Raw genomic sequence first — 16,405 nt, 5'->3', positions numbered from 1 at the left:
CAGAGTTCATTCCTGTGAGCCAACGTCAGTTTCAGACACCATTTGGCAGCAGTAATGAAGTTGTTTAGGATGCCCAGCGTGCCCTAACACTCGCAAATCCTTTCTGCAAAAGCTTGTGAAATTTCTACAATTGCTGTCCTCATCTTCAGTCTTCTTCTGCTTTTTGTTCCCTCCCTGACCCTCCTCTTCTTCTCTGGTTTGTTTCTTTTGCTGGTCACATGTCAGCTATTCTGCTCAGCAATTTTTGGTGGTATTACTCCATCTTCTGTGTCAAGCGAGGGATAGCGAAGTTCCCTGAAAACAGACAAAATTACAAGCATAACTGACGCAGGTCTGTCAGTCTGCCTATCCATCTTCTGCGTCAAGCATAAATGGGCCTTAAGACTTCTTTGTGCATACCCTCCACTAGTGTACCATCTGAAAGTGTCTTGAGTAGTGCAGGTGACATTAGAAGAGACCATGTTGACCAGTTAATCTTCCTGAAAAAGAATTTGGAGTAGAAGTACTGTTGTTTGGATTTTTGAGGTTTTTGTTTGTATGTATGTGCTAAACATAAACCTAACTTTATTTTTCACAACATTGCAAGCATTGGGTGAATAATTTCAGGTGGCACACAAGTTCCTTTTTTCACCACAACGAACAAAACTGTTTAAAAGGCCAAAAAAATGCCAATTTTTTATGTTTGAAGATGTCATTTGAAGATTGTGTTTTGTTGCTTGAAGTTAAAAGCTCAAGTGAAAAAAAAGCATTATGCTGTTAAAACATGCACTTTTATTTATAAATATAAATGCCAAATTTATACTAGGGCTGGGCGATTAATCAAATTTTAATCTCAATTACGATCTGGGTTTATAACGATCATAAAAATTAAATGATCCGATTATTTTTTGCCCTTCGCAGTTTCCTCTTGTGCTGTTTTCAGTTGCAAATCGAGCGCCACTGGCACTGCAGCGCATAACTTCGTTTTGTCGCCAAAGACCAGCACTCAGTTAACACAGTGAACAACCCGGGATTTAAGAAACTCAACAACACGTTGGAAAAACGGCATCACTGCCATCTCGTCTCCATGTTAGTGGAGAGTCTCTACTGCCCTGGATGATGAGTGTCGTGAGGGTGTTGTGAAGGACGTGGTTAGCCACCGCTACGTGGTCAAGCTGCACCATAAAGCCGGATATAAATCTCACGCTACATTTCATTAGCAAAACGAAATGTCTCCAGACTCATATTTTCCAAATCACACTAGGCAGTACATAGCTGCTGGTCTGAGACAAACAATAGTTACTGGGACCTGGTGGAAAGAAACTAGTCTGTATTACTACAGACAACATCACAGACAAAATGTAACACTGGCTGCCTATATATACATATATGTGTGTGTGTGTGTGTGTGTAGGTACGTAGGTAGACAGAAAGATATACATTCACATTATTAAAGTGAATAATGAATAATTGTGTTAAATAATCCAGATTTCAATTTTAATCAAAATAATCGTGATTCTCATTTTTGCCATAATGGAGCAGCCCTAATTTATACTAAACTTATTGCACTGTATCGTATTGTCACAGAGTTAGCCGAAGCTTTTTATGTATCGACTTATGGACCATGTATGTGTATTGAATCGTGTGTGAGGGAGAGATACACACCCTTACTCTCTACTTTTAAGATCAGGCTTCAGACTTTCCTTTCTGATAAATCTTACAGTAGTTCTGGCTTGGAGACCTTTTTCCATCTCTTTAGTTCTGCTGCTATAGGCCGAACCTGCTGACTGTTTTTTTTCTTAAAAAACATCAATCTACAGATATGTTAATATTTCTGTTATAAGAATAATGTCACTTCCTACCGAATGAAGTCACCCTCCAGGCCAATAACACGTTTGATGATCTTCTGTTTGGGATTTCTGGGGGACCTGAAGAAACAATACAAATGGATATAAATATGAACAGAGAAAAGGCAACAGACATGAAACCCAACAAAGACACAGCCATTGTCTTTGTTGGAAGTCATTTCATCTGGATGACTGCAGTGTTTTATTAACACACGAACATGAACACACAGGTCGACAAACATAATGACCTGGTGTTTAGCATAATTCCTTATATAACCAGTAATGATCTGGGAACTGTCTCAGCCCCTGGTGTAGGACCCCTGGAGTGAGGTTTACGATGACTGACCCTAGCAGGAGGATAATATACTCCTTTAACAGCTGTTCTCGTGCTCAGAGACACACTGAAGCAGTGTTTCTCAATCCAAGTCACCAGGACCCACTGCGTCACATGTCTTAAGCTGTGTCCCAATTCAGGGTCTACGCACTTCGAAGTGCAGATTCGTCAGCTACATGTGTCATTGTGGTGCGCCAAGCACTGTCCTATTTAGAAGGAGCCTCCAAATCCACCCCACAAATCCGTACTTCGTTTGGCCTCCAACGAAGGCTGCTGGTGATGCATCCATACACAACCTCTTTTCTCCCAGAATTCATTGCGCACAAGACGGTTGCGAGACCTCGAAGGAACCATTTTTTTTCTTTTTTTAAATAAAAATACTTTAGAAACATGATAAAACCAAGAAAATTAAAACATCTTTGTTGAACAATGGCATTAAAATTCTTTAATATTTTGTATTCGTGGGTTTTTAAGGGGTTACTGAAGTGTCTATCGGCTGGAAAACAACATAGCGTCAGACAGTTTTTTTTTTAAACATTATTCCTCGGTGGTGTTAACGTGCACTAAAATGTTCTATAATATGTAAACTTAGTAAATTCAGAGGTTTAAGTGACTCAGTGTCCTACGTTGCTGTTATGGGAAATTCTTGTTGGCTAGGAAGGTTGTCTCATCTCACAAACGTTAAGCAGACTTCAGAGTATTGAAAATAGTATCGAGTATCAAGCATTATTCTTAGTATCTATATCGAGATACTAGATACGCAATACTATTTTCGATGCTATAGAGGGGGAAAAAATTATTGTTCCTGTAATCAAAGTCAGAAGACTACAAAAATAACAACACAATATAAGCAATACAACAAAAATACACTAATAAGTATAAGAAAATACATTAACAGCTTAAAATAAATGCATAATTTTAAAGCTCCATTAGTTTGTGCAGAGATAGTCTTCATATAGTCTAACAGTGTTGTCAGGCAGTTTGCTCACTGTGGTGCAAAAAATAAAAACTGAAAAAGCATTTCAGCCACTAGTTAGTGTATTTATTTATATAAATGTCTTTTTCTTCACGCTTGATACGAGATCAAGCAAATATAACGAAAAAAACTAGTTAAGACTATCTACTTTTAAACTACATTAATTAAAAAACATTAAAAAGATGAGCTTTTAAAATGTTTTTGTAAACAGCCCACATTAAAAGGCTTTAATATCTGACTGTAAACCAGGGTTTGATCATCCAGTAGCAGCTTTGTGCAAATCATTTTCAGGCTGGGTATGGAGCAGAAGACGAAGTCTATGGGGAAGACGTCTACGGGGAAGACGTTGTCTACAGGGAAGACGCCTACGGGAAGACGACGTCTACGGGAAGACATCTACGTGGAAGACGTCTACGGGGAAGACGTTCTCTACAGGGAAGGCGTCTACGGGGAAGATGATGTCTACGGGGAAGACGACGTCTACGCGGAAGACGTCTATGGGGAAGACGTTCTCTACAGGGAAGACGCCTACGGGAAGACGACGTCTACGGGAAGACATCTACGGGGAAGACGTCTACGGGGAAGACGTTCTCTACAGGGAAGACGTCTACGGGGAAGACGACGTCTACAGGGAAGACGACGTCTACGCGGAAGATGTTCTCTACAGGGAAGACGTCAACGGGGAAGACGACGTCTACGGGGAAGACGTTGTCTACAGGGAAGACGTCAACGGGGAAGACGTTGTCTACAGGGAAGATGTCTACGGGAAGACGACGTCTACGGGGAAGACGACGTCTATGGGGAAGACGTTGTCTACAGGGAAGACGTCTACGGGAAGACGTTGTCTACAGGGAAGACGTCTACGGGGAAGACGTTGTCTACAGGGAAGACGTCTACGGGAAGACGACGTCTACGGGGAAGACGACGTCTACGGGGAAGACGACGTCTACGGGTGTTCCTGCAGCTCGAACACGAGCCTCTTGTGAGTGCTTCTGGATGGGGGAGGGGCCTGCGGGATAATCTGCGAGAATTGTAAACAGCCAAAGTGGCATTTAGGTATTGATACCCTGTGCTAATTAACATCCAACTAGATATTAAATTTTAGAATTGATTAGTATCTGAGAATTGATTTTTTTGACAACACAACACATAGAAAAGAACAGGAGCACATTTTCAAAACAAACTGAAGAGGAAGAAGTTGCAGAACACCGTAAATCTTTGCGAAGACTTATGCCATATCAATATCTGCTCAGTCGCCTGGAAGTAATCTCTCTACATCTGGAGCCGTTAGCGCTGTTAGCTGCCTGTCAGCAGCTCTGGAAAGCTGTGGAGACTCGCGGCTGGTTGTGGCAGCTGCAGGAAGAGCAGCTGGAAGTTGCTGCTGCTACGATTTGAGCTGCTGTATCTCGTTAGATGAGGTAAAGAATAAAGTCCGGTGTTACTTTTACGCCACATCCTCAAATAATTGGTTTGGGTTTGAACTGTTTGATTTGGATGCCTTTTATCAGAATATCTCCCCCATTTTGGTATGCTGCATGTTAGGACTGCTGCCTTCTAGGGTGTGCAAAAAAAATTTTTTCAAACTAATTCTATCTGTATTTCATGTCTTATGTCTGCTGTTCATTTTATTTGTGGCTTTTATTCTAATTTTATGCACAGCAGTTGGTACAATGCTGTTGTTTTAAAGTGGTTTATAAATAAAGCTGGGTTGGATTAAAATTATGCTGAGTTGCCATCTCAGCGAAGAGGCTGTGTACTTTCAGCTCTTCTGGGTACACCTTATCCATCCCAGAGCTCTGAGACACATGGAGCTTTTTGACTTTCATAATGTCTTCGTCATTATTCAGTTTCCATAAAGGCACCAGTCCTCCTCATCTGTATCCTCTTCTGCTTTTCTTCTGTTTAACAGTTCATCAGATCATATCCTCTTTTTTAATTCATCCAGTTTACCTCTTTTTTCTTCCCCAATTCCCCCCTCCATCACCTCCTCCCATCCGTTACCGTGGGGATACAGGCGATCATGGCTGATTGACAGCTTGAAAAGCCAATGAGATTCACCAGAGCCACAGAGCTGAACACTGACTGGCTGATCCCATGGGAGCTGCAGCGTATCAACGTGTGCATTAGTGTGTATTCATACTGTGTGTGTGCAGAGTGACGGGTGATCTCCTCTTCAACAGAAGAAGAAGGTTCACTCACTCTTAAGGTCTCTCACCCCTCTCCCTCTTTTATATTCCACCTCTCTTTCTGTCTCTCTTCCCATCTCACTGTTGCTGCTGAGAGCAGAGGAGAGAAGTCATTTGTTCCTGGAGATTCTGGTGGAAAACAGGACGTTAACATGCAGCGCTGCGTGTCGTAAATAAAACACACACGCTGCAGCCATGCCAGGAATACCTGCTGGTGGAAATCTGCTGGAAGCTACGTGGGATGTTCATGGTGAGTGTTGATTGCTTCATTAACTGTATGTTTGGTTAGACTGCAGCAGTCCTTCAGTGCTGTGGCGACTCAGACAGATGAGAGGAATAAAAAACAGGGCTTTGGATTTTTGTCGCAGGTTTTAAACCGGCCCGAGGATGCTGCTAGTCCAATTCTTCAGTCCTCACCTGGTGAATCTAAAAGTGTCTCTTTCTGGATCTGCTAGCTTGTTTGTTCAGAATTGAGCAGCCTGGTGAGAGAGGAATGTGGAGCAGTGTTTATGTCACTCCACAGGTTCACCTACTGAAGTCAAAGGCAGACTGTGCAACAAGATCAGCCCATGCAGGGGTCTGATTTTTTTTTTTTTTTTTCAACTTTCTGAAAAAGCAGAGAAGATTCAAACTGAAATCACTTTGACAAGAACCCCCGAAAAACTAAGCCACCTGCATCATTACAAAGGTAGAGGTCTACTTTACTAATTCCTACGACTACTAAACTCATTCCTATGACTATTTTACTAATTCCTAGATGAATTGGGCTGCTATCCTCTGGCTTTTATTTTAGGTAGATATAAACATTTACATTTTCTACTGTTTTCCAGGTGAATTTACTCAAACACAGTAAAACATAACTTTATTCTGGCACTCTAGTAGTAATCACGCCTGTCTCAGCTTTCTTTTGAGACCAAGATTATACATACAGCCCTTGCAGTTCATTTGTTTTGGGTGTCATTTCAGACAGGAGGTAGATTAAAGAGGCCTCGTCAAGAGGTTAACTGGTGTGGATAGAAGATTTATACTGGTGTCAATAGATGATTTTAACTGGTGTGTGATGCTTAAACAGGAATCAGGAAAAGCTCAGCACAGCTTCCAGGTGTAGTTAGAGTTTAGCCGTTCAGGGCACAGGATTGGCTGTAGGGTGATCCACTTCCACAGTAAAACAGACATTTACACACACTACTCACCTAATCTAACCTAATCTTACCTCTTACCTCCAGTCTTTATACTCATAAATAACATCTGTGCTTGTAGTGAAATTCAGCACATTTGAGCTGCAGCTAAACAATGATCAAGTAAAAAGAAATACAGATTTTCTTAATGCTGCACAAATAATCTGCTTTGTAATGTCTATATGCAGCAAAACCAGAATCTGGGATTCTGAGCTTCGGTTATGAAGACGATAAAAACACAAATGACTGTTCAGTAGTTACACGTCCATGGTTGTGACATGATGACATCAGCAACTGCTCCTCTTAGACCACAGAAGTCCTCAACCTTCCCATTATTGTCCCCATTCCATTCACTTTTATTCTGCAGCCACTTGTTACACACCTGCTTTACACTCACCATGTAATGGTTCCAGTTAGAAGTTAGAAAGCTGCACCATCACACGGCAACACAGAGCTTAAGTGGTCATGGTTCCCATCACATGACACGGCTTGGTTTAGTACAGACGCCGTATTATACGCCTGACAATGTTGTCATCACAATATTGAAGCCAGTCACAGTAATATATCACTGTGACTGGCTTCCGCCATCAGTGTGTGAATGTGTGTGTGAATGTGATGATGTAAAGAGCTTTGAGTGTTATTCCAGGTACAGTAAAGCGCTATATAAATACAGGCATTTACCATTTGCCATAAATCTGGAGAAATTAAAACCACAGGTGTCACCAGGTGACTAACTGGCCCTCCAGAGGGCCCATTTGGCTGATGGTTTTAATTTGGTAAATTTAAAAATGACGTAGAACATATTATCTGCAGGATTTTCATTAAGGCGGGACATGGCAAGCAAAAACCCTGTTTTTTCATCACCTGGTCAATTTTGAGATTTTAGTTTTTTTCTGCCTTAACATGTTTTCTTTCAGACTAGTTTGAAGAAAATGGAAAAAAAAACACACTTGATGTTTATTTCATAAAACTTTGTCAGCATGCACACCCAAATCTGTTCAAAATTCACCGAAAATTTCCCTTTTTATACGAAGTGCAGCACCGCGGTGGTTGTCTGCACTCCACCAACTTTGGTATTACTTAACGTTTTGCTCATTCCTGTCAAAGACAACACAAAGCGCTTTACAAGATAAAAATAATTCATGCAAATTAAAGTAAAACAAGCCTTCACACAGCAAAATAAGTAATATAGCAATAGAAAACAAAAAACAACGCACCCATTATTATCTCTCTCACACACAGTCCCATTTCCTGATCCTCCTCTTCTGGTTTGTTTCTTTTACTAGTTGCATGTCAGCCATTTTGCTCATCACTACCCCCATGAATTCCGATGATATTGCTCTGTTTTCTGTGTCAAGCGGCGGATAGCTAAGCTCCCTGAAAACGGACCAAAACTGTCCGTCCATCTGCGTACCGGTCTTCTGCATCGAGCATAAATAGGCCTTAAGCCTCTTACATACCAAAACCAGTCAATATTCTTGTCACCAAGAAGAAAAATATCCTTACTTTCATTCCACACTAGATCTACATTTTCACATAGTTTACCCAGATATTCAATATTAGAACTGGGCGGCCTGTAACAACAACCTATTAAACGAGCTTACAGTATGTAGGGTGATTCTCTAGCCAAATTACTTCAATGTCAGAACTTGTAATGTCACTCTGTAGAAAAACTGGAATGTGATCGTTAAAGCTCATTAGGCCAGTGACTGACTTTGTTCCGCCTTGTGGGTGATAACCAGCTTTTCATACGTCAAGTTGGCTCTATCACCTTTCTCTCTGGCAACTTTCAACTTCGGCCACAGCGCTTTCCTCTGCAGCTGCACAGCTTCCGAGAAATCTTCTTTAATGTAGGTGCCCTTTCATTTCTTGGCAGAAGAAAGAATTTGTCTTTAATACGAAGAATTAAGGAGGTACCTATTCTCTGGCCACGCTTAATGTCCATATTTGTGCCATCAAGGCCCAAGTCTTTTGAAAGCCTCTTTTTCTCTCTTTTACTCCAATTCTCTCCCCCTCCTCTCAATTAAAATGTTTGTTCTCCTGCTTCGTTTTCCAGTTAATCCAGCTTGGTGAACATTCCATCCAATAACTGCTTGGAATTTATCGTGTATATCATGTATATCCAAGGCTGGAAAAACTATTATATTTGACTGATGGGAAATATAACAGCACTGCAGCAACAGAAGCAAGTGTTGACAGTAAGTAGTACCAGGGTCATTGTTACTGCTGCATAAAAAAGGTCATGAAGAATCTCAGCTGGTGATCATCATGTTTAGAAATAAATCTGCAGCTCGTCACCTGCCGTCTCACCTGTATCACACATTCATTAACCACTCAGCTCACTTCCTGCTGCTGCTGACTGCATGCTGCTGCTGGCGGAGGCTTTGAAAATATCAAAGTTTTATCATCCTGTAGTGCTTTCCTTGTATTAACTTAAAAAAATCTCAATTAGGCTACTGACCAATCAGCATCACCTGTTATTGCTGACTGATAAGAATAAAACGTTTAGTCTGTGGATGGGTGCCAGTATCCGGCAGGCCAATCAGATGCACCGATGTAGAGCATCGTGACATTTTCTTTTTTTTTCACCAGCAGGCAAGTCAGTAATTGTAATTGGCTGGTTGGATACGGTGTTTATGTTAACAGGAAGTTGGACAGGTGTACCTGGTAAAGTGGATGCTGAGTTTATGTAAAAATTGCTTCCCATCAACTTCAAACAGCAACTTAAAATAAATAAATGAGTAATTTTATCATTCTGTAGTATTTCTGTTTTAGACCATGTGTCCTCTAAACAAAAGTCTTCAGCATGTCCCTGTTTATGTTTCCTCATTAGGAACCTTTTTTATATAACCAGTAACCTCATCAGGACCAGCAGTCTGCATGGGGTCAAAAAAAGGGTCCTAATGAGGCAGAAAACCATTTGTGTGATTCTGGGTTGAGGTGGGAAATAGGTTCAGATAAATATAAAAGAAACCAATAAAAAGAAACCAATACAGTGTCATATAAAGATAGGATAATAAAGAAAGTATAACAAGTCTCTCTGTGTCTGAAGAAGGTTCCCAAACTTTTTCTGCAAGGCCTCCCTTTTCATCGACAAAAATAATGTCAAGCCTCCTCGATCCCACTCTCACATGCACCCAAATGCTTACAAAAAAACGTACAGAGAAATGTACCACAAAATAGTCTTTAGTTTACTGGCTGCTGCTTCGTTGACTACAGTTAAAACCATGCCAGTAGCAGAGGGAACGATCGGTTCCTCTGCTGTAGTGTGAGGCGTCTGAACCGGGAAACTAAAAACTACTTCAGGTGAGTTGATCTTTTGATGAGACAGATGCTGCTTTAGTAAAACAACTCTGCTATTTATGACTGTTGAGTAGTGTATTTCTAAAGTAATCAATAGGTTTTCTTTGTGTTCAGGATGAGACTTTCCCAAAGTGGGGTTGTAACTTGTTTGGCTTCATACTGTCAGATGCTGATATTTTGAGACACACATTACACTGTGTTCTCTCTTCACTATCCATCATGACGAGTCCAGGTTTTCCTTTTTTTCCAGTAGTGGCTTGATGACAGCTGTTTTTAGGGTCTGTGAGAAGACACCTGAAAGCAGAGATGTATTTACAAACTGTAGATACGTAAGGCCAGGGCTCGAATTACACCGGAGTTTTTGGGGGCCTTCGTTGAGCGTGCACCGTGACTTTGCATATCATGTGCACAAGCATATGTATTAGTGCACATAGCGCGGTCAAAAATATGGTTACTACAAAAAAACCCTCTGCTGCTACTGTATGCAGCCTGTTTAATCAGACACAGGGATGGAAAGTTCTTTAAACAACCATAAAAGAAAGCATTAAAGCTTTTTTTATGTGGACGCTCACAGCACGCTACAGACAAACAACACTGCTGTCTGCGGTGCTGAAGGAACCAGAACGGATCACATTTGGAGGATTTAATTAATTAAAATAAATAAATAAATCAAATACAAAGCTGAGAAATTATTGCTATTCTTTTTGAGACACATCAGGAACCTTTTTGAAAAACTAAATGTAACCTGAAAGTGAACTATTTTTAGTATCAGCTGAATGTCTTTAGGGGACATTTAGACAAGATCCCCTTAGCTCCCCCAAAACTCAAACCCTGTCTAAGGCCAGCAAGTGGAGGTTTTTAGATGGCCAAGGATCTCCTCCAGTTTTTAGGACTGATTGAAAAAGTGTGTCATGGTGTTCATGTCTCTGAATGAACACACTAGCGTGTCCTGCCACTGGCATGGAAGCACTGACTGGCTGGTTTTCTGAATTTTGTCAGTAAAGAAAGAAGCAAACTCCTTTCAGGCCCGGTTGGATAGAAGTTCTGGGTTACTGACCCAGGAGGATCAGTTAGCCTGTCAACAGTAACGAACAAGGCTCGAGTTTTATTGCTGTTCTTAGCAATGATGTCAGAAAGAAAGATGGTCTGTTTTTCTCAGCTCCAGATTAGAAATCCTCAGCCTCTCTTTAAAGATCTCATAGTGAACCTGCAGCTTTGTTTTCCACCACCTGCGTTCAGCGTTTCCACATTCTGGTTTTCCAGCTCTTACCAGCGTGGCATTTTTCCATGGAGCTCTCTTTTTGGCAGCGATCACTTCCACCTCAGTGGGATCAATGACATCAATAATGCTGTAATTTTACCATTGAAATGACCCACAAGCTCATCAACTGAAGGCCGGGGGAGGGGTGATGGAGAGAAAGCTGGTAGAAACATTTCAGTGGGATTTTCACCAATTTACCTTGATAACCTCAATAACAGCATCTCAAAGAAAACACAGGAATGATCAGACAGAGCAACATCCACCACCACAACCTGGAAACATTCAGGCCTTTAGAGATGACCAGATCCAGACAGGGTCCTCTGTTGTGCGTTTTTTCTTTCACACGGTTAGGCAGACCAGAGTTATCAAGAACACAATTCTTTGGTCTCTTTGTCCTTCGGGTTATCAGCATGAATGATCCCCAACAATAACTACACGGTCAAAGTCAACACTGATTATTAATAGCAGTTGAGCAAAGTCATCAAAAAACGTAGTATTTAGGTGGCCTGTATGTGTCAAGGAACAACACACGAGAGGGATAAGTCATCTGGAGAGCCACTTATTCGAATGAGGAAAAGTTTTTATTACATATCTGCTTGTAATTTTAATGTTTTTTTTCTGTCTGTGTATATATATATATATATATATATATACACACATGTATGTATATTAACTGCACTTATTTTTCACTATTTCAGGTTGTTCATAATGTTTTCTACAAAGATAATTTATTAAATGTAAACATCTTGATAATGTACTTGTACTTTTTTGTACTAAAACAAGGGGCAAAATGTGGAGTTTTCATTATTTATAAGTTATTATACTAATATTTTGCTGGTCTGACCCCCTGGAGATCACATTGAATGTGGAACCAGAACTAAAGTGAGGGTGACACCCCTGATCTCTGATCGAAACATTACCTGATCTAATACATAACACTCACAGATAATATGAACTATAATATGAATAATATAATATTAAATAGTATGAAAGCCAAAGATACTGGACAGGGGGAATAATGTGATGTAATAGCTTCCATACACATGCAGAAATTTACATGAAGCTGCTTCAGTCTTCACAGACCACCTCCGTCACTGCTGAAAATTCAGCTTCTGCACCAAAGGTTACCCACAAAAGAAAACAATGATATAAATAATTATTATAAATAATGCAGAAAGCGGTTGAAGAGACCCAGCAGAGGACCAAAGACTTGCTTAGACAACAAGGTGTGGTTGCTCCGCCATCCTTTCAGGTTGTAAAACTGTTAGCATGTTGTTGTGAGCATGTTGTTGATCAGTGTGTAAAGATCCTTCAACTGTGTGTTGACTTGTCCTTCATCCATGAGAAAATCATCTTGGGATTTGAACCAGTCAAATGTTCTATATGATTAATGATAGGTTAATCTTAACCCATAACTCAGATGCTGGGAGGAGAGCAATAAAATTAAATAAGGCTGAGTTAGTCTTAATTTTACCAAGAATCAATATACCTCTCTATCTCACGTTGGCCTTTTATCTGTCCTCTCTCCCCAGATGAAAAGTGACAGCAGTGACAGGAACGGAGGATAATCATGATGGACGGCAGACTGATCTGTCCCCAGCCACAGGAACAGCATCCCTCAACCTCCCCTTGGCTATGTAGTACTGCTCCCTGAAGGATACATCGACCTTGACATATCTCAGCGAGCATGACAACCTGGCACAGACTGAACAGAAAGCTCCTCTCTCTTTGCCAATAGCTGCTGCAACAACAGTTTCAGGGACCACACGTCAGCAGAAATCCACTTTGTCCTGCTGCAGGAACAAATGAGGTCTTATTTGTGAAGTTAGCACCGCTAACGGTTGACTCCATAAGGGCCAATTACTGGCTAAAAGGAAGACAGGCCAAAATGCAGGAGACAGTGGTTGTGGCTTGTCTGCTGGCTGAGCTGTCTCTTCTTCTGGCGCTTGAGGGGGTTTCTTATTGCCCTGCAATGTGCCGATGTGAGATACGACCATGGTTCTCTCCCAGTTCAATTTACAGTGAGGCTGCCACAGTGGACTGTAATGACCTGGGCCTCTCCGTGCTACCGGAGGGACTCCCCTCAGAAACACAGGTACTGCTACTGCAGACAAACAACATTGTTAGTGTGGAGAAAACTTTAGATAGCTTGGCCAACATCTCTGAGATTGACTTGTCTCAGAACAACATTTCTTCAGTGAGTGATGTTTGTCTGGGGTCTCTCCCCCAGCTGCTGTCACTCCACATGGAGGAAAACTGGGTCCAGGTGCTTCCTAACAGCTGCCTGGCCTCTCTACCAAATCTCCAGGAGTTCTACATCAACCACAACCTCATCTCCTCCATCAGCTCCGGGGCTTTCCGGGGCGTCAGCAGACTGTTGAGGCTCCATCTCAACTCCAATCGACTGACAAGCATCAACAGTCAGTGGTTCCAGCCTATCCCCAACCTGGAAATACTGATGCTGGGAGAAAACCCCGTCCTCTATCTGTCGGACATGAACTTTAAACCTCTGGTTAACCTCAGAAGCCTTGTGCTTGCAAGGATGAATTTGACAGAGATACCTGATAATAGTCTGGTTGGACTTGAGAACTTGGAAAGCATTTCTTTTTTTGACAACCTGCTGAAAAGAGTGCCTCACCTGGCACTAACAAGAGTCAGGAACCTAAGATTTTTGGATTTAAACAAAAATCCTATTGAGACAATCCAGAGTGGTGACTTTAAGGACATGATGCACATTAAGGAGCTTGGCATCAACAACATGCCTGACCTTGTATCTATCGACAGTTTGGCCATGAACAATCTGCCAGAGCTGACGAAAATTGAGGCCACTAACAACCCTGTGCTGTCCTACATCAACCCGCAGGCCTTCCACAAGCTGCCCAGGCTGGAGACTCTGATGCTGAACAGCAATGCTCTGAGCGCGCTCCACTACAGGACTGTGGAGTCCCTGTCAAACCTACGAGAGGTGAGCCTGCACAGCAATCCGATTCGATGCGACTGTGTTATCCGTTGGGTCAACATGAACAAGAGTGCTGTTCGTTTCATGGAGCCGGATTCACTGCTCTGTGAGGAACCTCTGGAGTATAAAGGCCAGTATGTCAAACAGGTCCACTTCAGGGAGATGGCAGAGACCTGTTTTCCATTGATCTCAGGTAGGAGCCTTCCAGATCAGGTTAAAGTCCAGAAATGGAGCTCAGTGTTGTTGCATTGTCGCACATTTGGAGAGCCAGAGCCAGAAATCTACTGGGTGACCCCGTCTGGTGACAGAGTGCCGCCTGGCAGGGTGTCTGGTAAGTATTACCTGCACCCTGAGGGAAGTCTGGGCATCTACGATATCACAGAGCAGGAAGCTGGCACATATATCTGTGTGGCCCAGAACCTTGTTGGAGCAGATCTGAAGTCTGTTTTAGTTTTTGTAGACAGAAATACTTCCATACCTTCCAGAAAACCTCTACAGGTCCACATCACATCTGTTCACTCTCATTCTGTTATGGTTTCCTGGGAAAGTTCAGGTGCTCTGTTAACCCTCCTAAAGTGGTCTGTTTTAACAGAAAATCATCGTCTCATGGTACCGTTTAGAGCCAGGCTTCCTGCTGATGTAAAACAGTACCACATCCAGCAGCTGCAGCCATCTACCTGCTACCAGGTGTGTGTTAGAGTCACCGTACCACAGCCTGGGTACAGCCAGGACTGTGTCAACGTGACCACCAAACAGACAGCTGTCCCAAGGCAGAAAACCCAGAACTGGACAAGTCTGGTGATGGCAACCTGTGCTGTGTTTATTATCCTACTTTCTGTGGCTTGCTCTATTATCTGTATGTCTCCATGCAACCAGGTGTTTTACAGGAAACTGACAGCTAATCCAGCTGAAGCATCACTTATTCCCATCCCTCATTCCTCTTTCTCCTCCAGTCGCCTTCAAGTTGACAAGGATGGGATGTAGGTGGGAGAAACTGACAGACTTAGCAGAGGACTCAGATAATAACCAACCCTGTATGTAACTGTACTGTACTGTGGGAAAAACGGAAGACACTGGATGATATGGTTTCATTACACAATGTTTGTACCAGAACTCGGCTGAATGGCATCACAGGAAAATTCATACACAGTTAAAATGACCTTTGTGTATCTCAAACTTTGTACTAGTGCAGTGTTTCTCAATCCAGGTCCTTAGGACCCCCTGCCCTGCCATTCATTTCATTCAGGTGTTTTAAAGTAGGGTTGCCTCTAAAGCATGCGGGGCAGTGGGTCCTGAGGACCTGGATTAAGTCTAACTGTCTAGCGTCACAAAGCAGATATATTAAATATAATAGTAGGTAGGTGGCTACTGGTCATTAATAAAGCAGAAAGTATTCTGTCTAAAGAACAAAAAAGAGCTTCTGTATCTGCTGTTAAATTAAATTGTGCAGAGCAAACATATCTTATAACACCAAGTTAAAACAACTTGTTAGCTAAAAAACTGAGTATAATGTAAACATTTTTATGAACAAATACATTTTTCATTAAAACCGTGTGGTGTCTTATAAATACTATAGTCTCTTCTTAAGTGTGGACAAAATGCCAGTTAGTCTCATCTTCATCTGAATCACACAACTATGGAAATGTGGGTCATGTGGGGCTCCCTTCAGATCCCTTCAGATCCATTTTCTTAAATAAATTTTAATCTTTTTAAAAACTTCATATATGTTACTTTATATTTTCATTGCATGCTTTTTCTAATAAAATATTTATTTATTTTACATATGTTTACATATAAATATGTAAAATAAATTTTGATGATATTTTATTTATATATTTACACATTTGCACATTAATCACAACTTCCAGGTCACAATGGATCTATGAAATCACCAGAAATTTAATCCCTGGTATATAAAAAAGATACAACAACTTATCTCCGTGCCTTGGAAATGTTTTCGATTTAAACAAAAAGAAAGAAAAATCAAATCTGAAATGGGCTAATTAGGAATTACAGTTACTTGTATTCAAATATTAAAGTTCATATCTTGTATGCTATTTTCATATTTACTGAATTTATCCAGTGGGCCAGATTGGATCCTCTGGAAGGCCAGCTTTGGCCCCCGGGCTACATGTTTGACACCCCTGCTTTGACACTTTAAAGTAAATAGAAAGTAACAGTCAGAGCTTGAGCTGTTTTATTGGTAGTATCTTAATAAGTAGGTATGTGTAAAAAAGTGTGAAAACATTGGCAAAGCCACTGTTTTTTAAAATGGACAACATTCCCTGTAATTAAATATCCAATATGGATTCCCAGCACAATGCCCGGTGCAGTGATGAATCGGCTCCATGTGGAAAGTGATGGGGGGCATTTATCAGCAGGC

At 41.3% G+C, this 16,405-nt stretch overlaps 2 protein-coding genes across 6 annotated transcripts in view; one reads left to right on the top strand and one right to left on the bottom strand.

Annotated features, from left to right (window-relative positions):
* immp2l (inner mitochondrial membrane peptidase subunit 2) overlaps positions 1-16,405 on the bottom strand; it is a 55,743-nt gene that overhangs the window by 8,517 nt on the left and 30,821 nt on the right. For all 5 annotated transcript variants that reach the window (XR_006011791.1, XR_006011792.1, XR_006011793.1 and 2 more), the window contains exon 4: positions 1,841-1,906. Coding sequence is in view for 2 of the 5 variants with exons in the window: in XM_041996309.1 (XP_041852243.1) it covers positions 1,841-1,906 (66 nt within the window). In the remaining 3 variants the exon portion in view is untranslated. The remainder of the gene's footprint in view (positions 1-1,840; positions 1,907-16,405) is intronic.
* On the top strand, positions 5,365-15,591 carry lrrn3a (leucine rich repeat neuronal 3a). Its single transcript, XM_041996302.1, has 2 exons — positions 5,365-5,571; positions 12,596-15,591. The coding sequence occupies exon 2, from the start codon at positions 12,952-12,954 to the stop codon at positions 15,004-15,006; it is 2,055 nt and encodes a 684-aa protein (XP_041852236.1). The 5' UTR covers positions 5,365-5,571; positions 12,596-12,951; the 3' UTR covers positions 15,007-15,591.

Source organism: Melanotaenia boesemani, chromosome 10 (genome assembly GCF_017639745.1).
Source record: "Melanotaenia boesemani isolate fMelBoe1 chromosome 10, fMelBoe1.pri, whole genome shotgun sequence".
Taxonomy (NCBI): Eukaryota; Metazoa; Chordata; class Actinopteri; order Atheriniformes; family Melanotaeniidae; genus Melanotaenia; species Melanotaenia boesemani.
This window is presented reverse-complemented; position numbering and strand designations above follow the sequence as displayed.